This window comes from Gadus chalcogrammus, chromosome 12 (assembly GCF_026213295.1).
Source record: "Gadus chalcogrammus isolate NIFS_2021 chromosome 12, NIFS_Gcha_1.0, whole genome shotgun sequence".
Taxonomy (NCBI): Eukaryota; Metazoa; Chordata; class Actinopteri; order Gadiformes; family Gadidae; genus Gadus; species Gadus chalcogrammus.
Window position 1 is genome coordinate 24715979 of NC_079423.1, and position 11112 is coordinate 24727090.

General features: G+C 48.2%; 1 protein-coding gene across 1 annotated transcript; it reads right to left on the minus strand.

Annotated features, from left to right (window-relative positions):
- Positions 1 to 593: 593 nt before the first annotated feature.
- On the minus strand, positions 594 to 3822 carry LOC130393075 (Krueppel-like factor 2). The gene is made up of 3 exons (XM_056603655.1): positions 3421 to 3822; positions 2100 to 3192; positions 594 to 1704 (listed from the first exon to the last, which is right to left on the minus strand). The coding sequence occupies exons 1-3, from the start codon at positions 3490 to 3492 to the stop codon at positions 1529 to 1531; spliced, it is 1341 nt and encodes a 446-aa protein (XP_056459630.1). The 5' UTR covers positions 3493 to 3822; the 3' UTR covers positions 594 to 1528.
- Positions 3823 to 11112: the final 7290 nt, after the last annotated feature.

Here is an 11112-nt window from a genome sequence, read left to right on the forward strand (position 1 = left end):
TGTGTTCCGTTTGTCATCCTGGCCCCTCCCTCTCGTCTCGCCTCCTGTCCTCCCCGACTCCTCACCCACCCACCCATCCCTCCTCCCTCTCCGCGCCTTGCGGTGTTGCGCCCCTATGCCCAGACTGCAGCCCTAGCTCTATCTATATCTGGCCCTCTCCCTGTAATTATGTCAATGTAATGCTTGTATTTATAGCCCGCCACCACAGCCTGCTGGCACACGCGCCGCCACAGCTGCAAGGAATTGGCTCTTCCTGGCGTTCCTTCAGAACAGGAGGGTGTGTGTGTGTGTGTGGGGGGGGGGGGGGGTTGGCCCGGCGACACGGGGCCAGATGAAAGATGGGATGCGTCCGGGAGAGATGCTGGGGGGTGGTGTCTGTGATTGTGTGGTGTGCCCAGGACAGATGAGCTAGCCATCTGTATCTTATCGCTTTATCTTCCATTGGATATCATGGGTATACGGTAGCTAGCCCACAGGTTTAATTACTAGACGGTAGTGGAGGTTGACAAGTGTGCGTGTGTGTGCACATGTGGGCACGTCATACCTTGCTTTGGTATAGCCTCCCCCCGCTTCCCTCCCTTCCCAATACACACACTCGGCAGACAAGATTGATGTTGTTCTTCAATTAGTTTAATATGTACATTAAAATAAACTATTTACATTTTATATATATATATGTAAATATATATATATATTAAAAAAAGGGAACTATTTACAAGGCACAGTACACTTATCGAAGACAAAACAAACATGTCTTAATGCCACGGGCTAGGCGTGCAGCCCGCTGACTATCACGTCAAGGTTGAGATGGCTTGCGCTGCAGAGTTCCTGGTTCCTACGGTAGGACCCTGACTGTATCTCCAACACTATTCCAGAACACTCGCACAATCAACATTCAGTTCAAGCCTCCACACAGGGAAGGGCCGAAGAGGCAGTTTTAGTAAAAAAAACATTGTCTTAAAGCTTATTTCATGTGCTCTTTACAAATTACAAAATATAACACATAATTAGTATAAAAAACAAATTCTTCTGATTGTCTCTAGCCAGTGCAGAATATGGCACTTTGTAAGGTGTGTGTGTTATATGTTATCAAAGGCACTAAGGGTGAAAATGCATAATGGCTTATTGCTTTCGGTTGAGGTCAATGCTCTTCAATAGATTGTCTGCTTCCAGTTGTTTCAGTGCTGAGTGTTTGAAAGGTCCTGCCTGATGTGCTGTCGACTGGAACACACAGTATGGCTTTACAGTAGTACCAGCTACAAATCTGTCTCAAATGTTTTGTCCAAACAGAATGAAACTGTTTCTGTCATGACTGGATATTGCGTGTTGTGTTTTTTTGGTTGTTTTTCTTTCTTTGATAGTCAAAGTTGTCTCACAATTGCAAAACATAACCAGAGCAATTAAATAAACACATATATTACAACAAAGTGTCCCCTCTCATAAGATGCTTTGGTGAAGCGTTTCGTCGTCACAAAAGTCTTTTGTTTGTTTTTTATTTCTTCCGGTCTCAGGTCTTGTGTGAGCATCCTCACATGTGTCGCTTCATGTGCAGAGCCAGGTGGTCGGAGCGGGAGAACGCCCGCTCACACAGGTGACACTGGAACGGACGGTGGCCTGTGTGTTTGCGGAAGTGGCGTGTGAGTTCGTCAGAGCGGGCGAACTTCCAGCCGCAGCCTTCCCAACTGCAGTGGTATGGCTTCTCACCTACAGAGACACACGGGACAGAGGGGAAACAACGGTGAGCTTGGACTCAGATTGGGGGAAGACATTAGGATTTAATTAGCAGACTCTATAGGCTAGTCTAAGTGGCTAGAACCCAGTCAAAGACACAGGGTTTGATGTGCAAAAAGGCTACCTGCGATGGGCATCCTTAAAGGTGCCCAACACCTGTTAATGTTAATTACTATGCATCGAAAAGCAAACACTGAATTCTACAGACTACCAAATAGTGTTTCCTCTCACACGAATATAGTCCTGTCATTGTGACACAACAAAGTCTTTGGCATTACTGAAGTACAGCACAAGTAGGCCTATTTGGCATGACTTGTTTCATTTCAAAATAAAATACAAACATAATTCAGACTTTTACTCAAACATACCGGTGTGCGTTCTGTGGTGCGCCTTCAGATGCGAACTTTTTGTGTACGTCTTTCCACAACCGGCGTACGTGCAGGTATGCGTCGCGGTCCGTTTCCTTGGCCACGATCTGCGGCCCCTCTTCGGCTTGGTGTCCAACATCTCCAGCGGGGAGGACGGCGGAGTGAGCAGCACCCGTTGGCTGCCTGGCCCCTGTTGCTGCTGCTGCTGCTGCATGCCCAGGGCGGCGTCCTCGCCGTGGTACATGCCGGGGAACTGGTGGTGGTGGTGGGGGTGGGGGTGGTGGTGGTGGGGGTGAGGGAACGGTAGCTGCATGCCCGGGTATCCCCCTGTAGGCGTGCGGTGGTGAGGGTGGAAGCCCTGCGGGTAGGTGAGAGACGTCGCGCGGCACATCTGCTGCTGGTGGCCCTCGGAGCTCATCAGGTCCACCGGGCTAAGGGGCGGGGTCATGCTGCCCACCGCAGCCTGTGGGGAAGTCGCCGAGCGCGGCTGCGGCTCGAACGACATCATGCACGACACGCTGCCTTCGTGCTTGATTTTGGTGCAGTTCTGGGGCACCATGGCCAGGACGGATCCGTACGACGGGGAGGACGACGACGAAGTGTCCCTCGGAGAGGCGGGCTCCACTTTGATGCCCAGTGGTTCCGCGAACAATAAGTCCTGAGTGCCGCTGTGGAAGGGCGACGTGGAGACCAGGAAGCGACCCTGGATCCCGTTGGAGGGGCTCCCGCTCCCGCAGAAGCCAGGGTCCACCACGTCCGAGTGGAGGAGCTCGGCCATCAGGCTGCTGTTGTTGTTGTAAGGCGGCGGCGGGCTGCTGATCTCAGGCTGCAGAGAGGCGTAGTTGGGCGGCTGCTGGTGGTGATGCTGGTGCTGGTGGAGGTGATGCTGGTACATGGAGGCGGCGCAGGGGTCCTCCTGGTGTCGGAAAGACTCGTCTAGCCCGTGTGCCGAGGATGAGCCCAGGTCAGAGGCGACTGAGTTGGCCAGGATGAACTCCAGGTCCAGGAACTCCAGGTCCTCCACGTCTTTTCCTCCGGGGCCCTCGCCGTCAATCATGACGGGGTCGAGATTGCCCAGCTCCACCTTGAACCTCTGGACGCGCGGAGGAGAGAACTGGGGTGAGTGTCAGCAGAGGTACCGAGTCGAAAGTCATGCTAAAACTCCAAATTCTGCCTCAGCCTTGCAGTCTAGCCAACTACGCCGCATTTAAAATATTTTTTTAACTTATATTTGTTCACTATTAGGCCTGCAGCTCAACGCGTAAAGTGCCATGCGCAACGCGTAAACGCAAAAATAGAGAAGAAAGATAAATGTACTTACATCTTCCCAGCTTTTTTCCTTGTGGTTTGCAAACGTAGAGATTGACGGTAACATGGTCCCGCTTGAGGCCATGGCACTTGTTGTGAACGGCACCCAAAAATAAAGTATATATTCCTAAGATTTAATTCTTAATATCAAAGAAGAAAGTCAACAAAAGCTCCCCGAAGATCCTCTTTCGCAGAAGCTGTGAGAAGAGTAGTTTCTTCTGCCGTCAAATGCAACAAAAAAATAAAGTTCTGCTCCAAAGTCATGTGCAACTCTTGGTTTGTAGAGGGATTAGAATAACTCATATAAATACTGTGGAGCGGATCGTTCCTCTCGTCTCGTCTCCTAAGCGGAGCTCCGTTTCCCTCTCTGCGTGCAGACAGAGCGAGGCGTTGTGTGTGAGTGGTGTATGTGAGCAGGCGCAGCAGAGTTATGTCTCCGCTCCGCTCAGCCTGGCTTCTTAAACCTTTCACGGTGACCACGCCCCCCCCCCCCCCCTCCCCGCCCCATCACCCCCACTCTGTGAAACCTGTCCAACAAGTGGTCGAGTGGAGAGAGAGGGAGAGAGCGAGTGAGAGAGTGAGAGAGAAAGAGACATAGAGAGACATAGAGAAAGCCATTACCACATTGAAAGAACATGAAAAGGCGACGATACCGAAAGGAGACGCACACGTATTACATGAAATGGAAGATGTAGTGCCATGGGCAATTATCATGATTGTATTGATTGCTGCTATATGTATACGGTATGCAGCATATCCGGTTGTAAACTAAGAACTACATATCAACAGATGTAGCTCTGCATATTTAACAAAAGTTGAAAAACCTCTTGTCTCTCCACCATCTCTGTTGATCCGCAGCCTCTGGGTGCTGCGTAAACTCTCTACCTCTGATCGTTTTTACGCGCGGAACGAAAATCATCAGTCGTTTAAAAACAACTACATAGCTTTCAAAGTCAAACTATCTTATGACGAATTTTCTGCCTTGCGGACCGCAATAACAACGACCAAGCTTTTCATCTCCGCTGTGAGCACTCCAGCCCGTTTCACTCAGTTTTTCTGCAGCAGCCAATAGGACACGCGACATGGTTCTGTGTTGGTATCGACAATATCGGCAATTTACAATGGTAAGACAGTAACGGACATTTTATTACACAGTAGAAATCACAAAATAAATATTCGGGAATTGTATTCATTGCTATAGAATTACAATGAGAACATTTAGAAATTCACTTAAATACAAAACATTCCTGTGGAAATAAGTGAATAGCAACTTTCTACATTGCATGCCTGTCTCTTTATATGAATTTTTTTCTTCCAGCCTTTTTCCCGATGACTTCGTTAAAAAAAAAGTCTTCCCTTATCAAACGTCATTATGCCGAATGCATGCATGACCACCACACACACCCACACACATCCACAGACAGACAGACAGACAGACAGACAGACAGACAGACAGACAGACAGACAGACAGACAGACAGACAGACAGACAGACAGACAGACAGACAGACAGACAGACAGACAGACAGACAGACACAAACGTACAAACACACACACACACACACACACACACACACACACACACACACACACACACACACACACAAACACACACACACACACACCGGCTCTCACACACAAACCCCCAAAGCACACACACACACACACACACACACACACACACACACACACACACACACACACACACACACACACACACACACCCATCCCCCACCCGCTTTAATCGCAACACTCGCCCCAATTAGAGGACATGTTGGAAGAGCGGTGCGGTAATGGCCCAGCGGAATTACCTGCTGATCCTTTATTATCAAATTGTCTTAAGTCATTATAACAGACGGCCAGGGATGCACACAAAGCCAGGCGTGTCTCTCTAAAGCTGTGTACCTATGTCCCTGCACTGTGTTCCCTGGTGAGGACACACTCTGGCAGCCGCCTGATTGATGCTGGGGATTTGAGAGCTGACTGGCAGCTGCCGTTGCTCTGGTGGAATTCCATTGGGTTTAATCACCAGGGAACGCGCGTTAACTGAAGAATAGGTTGCGTGTTACGACACATTTTAATCTATTTTTGGTCTGTTTAGTCTTGGTGTGTGTGTGTGTGTGTGTGTGTCTGTGTGTGTGTGTGTATGCATGCCTGTGTCTCTCTTCATAAGGAAAACCGGTTGATATTTTGTTATCGTTCTTCTTCTTCGTCCGCTTCGTCTTCTACTTAAGTTTGAATTGAGTGTATTGTGTGTTACAAACTCTTATCAGGCGCACACACACAGTGAGGATAATGTGAAGCGTTTTGTCATAACATCACACACACACGCACACAGTCTGCAGTCACAATAATGCAGGTTGAGTCAGAATCACGCACACAGCAAAGGAGACGCGACAAGTTTTTAACGTTATCTTCTGGATTGAGACACACGCACACACACACACCTGTGATGCTGCAACACTGCGTATGCGTGGGACACACACATTCCACAGCACAGCAGGAGAGCAGATGTAGAGAAAAGGGGAAGAAGTAGAATCATTTTGTCCCCTTGTGACCTTATGATACACTTGTGGAGTCGCTGCTAGCGGGAATATCCTGCCAACCAATGAAATGTCACCGAGGGGACAACCAAAGATGTCACCTTGCAGGGACAACCAATGAGATGTAATCTGTAATACCCCTAAACAACACACACATATTCCCAGAAGATATGATGAGGTTTTATCAATGGCTTGAGTGACTTGTGTTATGTATCCTCCCCACAATGGATTTGTGATGCGTGTGCAGTATTGTTACGTGAAGCTATGCACCTGTCCATAAATTGTTGTCCTGACATTCATAGCTTGAGGCTTTAGTTTTTTGTGTGCTGAGGTCAATGTGTCAACAGAATAAGGGACGGCTACATTCTGACCGGTGTGAATGGAGAGAATGACTAACAATATTGCGTAAAAAAGTATGGAAGTTCTCGGTCTGCACATTCCTTTACGTCACATACCATAAACCTCCCTCTTTCCTCAGAAATAATAGAGCATTACGTGCATTTGAACAAACCCAAGCTGACCGTATAATATACCATATCTGCGTGTTCTCCGTAGCTGTCAGTAGAGCTGGACAGCACTGGGAAACTGCAGCTGATGGTCTATGTATCGTCTGATCGGCATCGCTGCTTTAACTCCTAGGGGGTTGACATGAGAACGTCATTCATACCCGTTACTGCTGTGATGTCTCCTTCACCCGGTGTAGTTACAGACAGCATCTCCAGACGTAGCCAGACTAGTCTGTGAATTCCTGTAACTCACTGTGTCTGGGAGACAGGCGACAATCCAGAAGTCTTTCCCCCGTTTAGCGATGGTGCTTCTTAATTGAATTGGCTTCATCTGCATGATTCAACTATTTGTTTGTCACCAATTAAAAAGAACTACAGATATTGAACAATGCTTCACAAAACAGAGAATTGTGTGTTTCATTGCCACTGGTTTAAATGTGTTTGTGTATCCTTCCAAATAATTGCTCCTCTTTTCTTAAGAAAGGGTTGATTCATTTTTGAAAACTGATATCCTGGGACGATGCCAACCCAAGTAAATATTATCTGTTACCTTGGTATCTCCCGTCTTATCCCGGAATTAAGAATTCAAGAAAAAATGATGTGGAATTTCCTGTTTGTAGACCACCTTTGTGATATGTGAACGGTGTTACATGTTTTTAACCTGTATGTTGTAAATATCTGTATTTATGTCAGCCATGACAGCTTTCTCTGTCTTGGCTGTCATGTATCAACAATCTTATAGCTGTAGGCAGAATACCTTACAATGAGGCCACATGTAGGTTGTTATATTCTCAATAAAATGGAATTCCATAGAACTGGTTGTTGACACCAAAAGGAAATATGCCCTGAACCCCATCGATTTGTCTGAACGCCGCAATGATAATATAATCCCTGTAAATGTTTTGATTGGGTTACATTTCGTAATGCCTTATGTTGTTAAAACACCATCGTAAATTGTATGAATAAAGGTGAGTTGAATAAACCTATTCCCCCCGAAATCCATTACATTTAGCTGTACAGGTAGTTTGAGAAACATAATTTGTCTCTTGATTTTGTAGTTCTTCTTGTAGTTATTCAAACTATTCGAGTGTATTCAAATGTAAATATCTCACACGTGCTGTGTGTGTGTGTGTGTGTGTGTGTGTGTGTGTGTGTCTGTGTGTGTGTGTGTGTGTGTGTGTGTGTGTGTGTGCGTGTGTGTGTGTGTGTGTGTGTGTGTGTGTGTGTGTGTGTGTGTGTGTGTGTGTGTGTGTATGTGTGTGTGTGTGTGTGTGTGTGTACGTGTGTTTGTGTGTGTGTGTCTGTCTCTATGTGTTTCTGTGTCTGTCCGGACCAGCGCTGTGTATAATCACTCATACCCTTTCTCCTCTCTCACAGACACACACACGCACGCACACACACACACACACACACACACACACACACACACACACACACACACACACACACACACACACACACACACACACACACACACACACACACACACACACACACACACACACACACACACACGCACACACACACACACAGTGCTCCGTGCCGGGCTGCTGTGGACTGGAGAGAGCGGGGAGTAGTTCTGGGAGCGATTGGGCTCCGTCCTCTAGCTTATATAGGCGGGTTATTTTTAAACCCACTCCCACTTCCCCCCCTCCCCCGCCCCCCTTTCCCTTTCCTTATTTCTTATTACTAGCACTTCCTCCCCCAGACTTGTACAGGAAGCCCACTTTGGCTCTGCCTCCCTGGTCCTCGTGTTCGGGTCGGCTCTGACTCAGAATGCAGTCTCAGAATGTGTGTGTGTGTGTGTGTGTGTGTGTGTGTGTGTGTGTGTGTGTGTGTGTGTGTGTGTGTGTGTGTGTGTGTGTGTGTGTGTGTGTGTGTGTGTGTGTGTGTGTGTGTGTGCGCGTGTGTGCCAGCGCGTATTTGTGTGATTAGTGTTTTTTTTTTTTTCTGTTTTGGCAGGAGTGATGAGGAGGAAGGGGGGGGGGGGGGAGGGGGGTGATAACGCCGGGACATCCAGGCAACCCGTGAAATAGCAACAGAGGTTTAGAGAGAGAGAGAGACGCCCCCGCCACAGACAGACACACACACACACACACACACACACACACACACACACACACACACACACACACACACACACACACACACACACACACACACACACACACACACACACACACACACACACACACACTCTGCCTCACAATGAGATGGAAAGCGAACGGAGGAGATTAGAAGAAAATATAAAACTTGAGCTATGAGGAGATGGGAGAAAAAGAGGGAGAATGGGGGAGGCAGGGGGGAAGGGGAAGGGGTGACAGTGTGAGAAAGACGTCGAGAAATACGAGGGAGGAGGTGAAAGGAAAAAGGAAAGGCTGGCACTTTTTCAGAGTGTGACATGAAGGGACCTGGGTCCACTCCAGGCCTTCTTAAATAGCCCCCATAGAACACCTCCGAAACAGGGGGAGGGAGGGAGGGGGGAAGGGGGGAGGAGGGGGAAAGGAGGAGGTGAGGGAGGAGAGGAGGTAGAAAAGGAGGAAAGGAGGGGGAGAGGCAGGAGAGGTGGAGAAGAGGAAGAGAGGGAGGAGTGGAGGGGGAGGAGGAAGAGGAGGAAGAGAGGGAGTAGAGGAGGAGGAGAGGAGGAGAAGAGGAAGGAGAGGAGGAAGAGAGGGAGGAGAGGGAGGAAAGGAGGAGGAGAGGGAGGAAAGGAGGAAGAGGGGGATGAGAGGAGGGAGAGAGGGAGGGAGGAGAGGAGGAGAAGAGGAAGGAGAGGAGGAAGAGAGGGAGGAGAGCTGGGGAGAGGGAGGAAAGGAGGAAGAGAGGGATGAGAGGAGGGGGAGAGGGAGGAGAGGTGGAGGAGAAGAGGAGGAGAGAATGGAAGGAGAAGGGGAGACAGAGGAGAGGGAGGGAGGCAGATAGGGAGGAGAGATAGAGAGGAGGAGTAGAGTGGGGAAGAGTGAGACGATGAGATAGAGGCATGGAGTAGAGAAGAGAGACATGGAGGAGAGGTACAGAGAAGAGAGATACATGGAAGAGAGCGAGGAGGAGGAGGATAGAAAGGAGGAAGAGAGAGAGACAGGATTGACAGAGAGACAGAGAGGGGGCAGGGCAAGTAAGACGATAAGGTTGCAAATTCAGAGAAAATGTTACAATGTTGTCGGCAAATCAAGAGCCAGGGGGAAAAACCCTGGTTGTGAGAGTTTGCCACCACCACCTTCCAGTGAGTACAACACAGGATATCAATGACTAAATGTCGCAGATCAGCTTCTGTTCACTTGCACACAAAAGGTCACTGTATGCTACGCTGACCTACTGTAAAAGCACAAGCACCGACGCCTACCAACACTCACTGGGTAGGGCATTGTAGGAAAAGATTTGTGATTCTTGTCACCACATCATTTGGCAACGTAAGCATTTACGGCCCACCAAAAGACATGTCAGCGATGCTGCTTTAATTTGTCTAGTGTTGTTTTTTTTCCGTGCATTAAAAGGTCAAGCCGCACACGGGAATTCCTTCTGGTAAGCCGTGAACGTGAGGAGGAAGGCGAGGCGAGGGACTGCACAGAGAAACAGAAAGGAGAGAACCGGAGGAGGGTGAGAAGAAGAAGAAGAAGATGAAGAAGAAAAAGGAAAGGAAAAAAAATGGAAGGCAGAGATTCCAGGCATAGTTGTGGGCGATCTTGGAGCGACGGGGATAAACTGCAGTTCTCTTATGGGACAGGCCGGAGCTGCTGCTCTGGTTTATGTTCACCTCTGATTGGTGAGAAGTTGAGGTGCTGCCTGCGCTGCTACGGGACAACAACCAGGAAGGAACGATTGATTTGTGAAGTTTGTTTGTGTTAAGTTTTAGCAATCCATGTCAGACGTCGTTGATCTTATTCAGAATATTAACACACTTAATGAATAGGAGTGTGTGCATTTGGGTGTGTACCTGTGATGCGTGTGATTGTGTGCATCAATGTCGGTGTGAGCATGTGTTTGTATTGTGTGCGTGGTTGTGTGTGTGTGTGCGTGTGTGTGTGTAAGTGAATTTGATTGCATATATGCACGTATGTATGTATGTATGTATATGTGTGCATCTCATTGGTCTGCTTTTGTGTGTGCGTGTGTGTGTGCTGCAGGTCGACCTGGGGCCTAGCACCGCGGCTTGTAAAAGGTGCTATTCCTGGGTCATTAATGGGCCTCATTGGATACAGCTGTGCCTAGCAGGGAGGAAGCAGGGCCTCAAACGGTAGTTTTGAAACAAACAACACTAACAAAGTAATAAGTGCTTCACCTGGCTGGTAACACTTAACACGTAACACCCGCGCTCGCCTGGCAACTCCCAGGTCTGACATTTTTATGTTAGTTTGGTTCATTGTTCATTTACAGGCAGTTTTATATCGGGGGATTACAATGCTTGAGGCGGTGAGGTGTTCCTAATAGATACATGATGGAAGAGCATATTGCAGTGTGTGTGTGTGTGTGTGTGTGTGTGTGTGTGTGTGGGTGTGTGTGTGTGTGTGTGTGTGTGTGTGTGTGTGTGTGTGTGTGTGTGTGTGTGTGTGTGTGTGTGTGTGTGTGTGTGTGTGTGTGTGTGTTTTTGTGCCTTTGCACGTGCATCCTTGCGTCTGTTTGTTTGTGCATGCATCGGCATTCTGAGGAATCTTTATAT

What these genes read in the sequence shown, in the direction of transcription:
- LOC130393075 (XM_056603655.1), bottom strand. Translation starts at nt 3,492, where the DNA reads ATGGCCTCAAGCGGGACCATGTTACCGTCAATCTCTACGTTTGCAAAC. An exon ending in AGGAAAAAAGCTGGGAAGAT is followed by an intron (nt 3,193 to 3,420) that starts GTAAGTACATTT and finishes CCGCGCGTCCAG; the next exon opens with AGGTTCAAGGTGGAGCTGGG. An exon ending in GCACCACAGAACGCACACCG is followed by an intron (nt 1,705 to 2,099) that starts GTATGTTTGAGT and finishes GTGTCTCTGTAG; the next exon opens with GTGAGAAGCCATACCACTGC.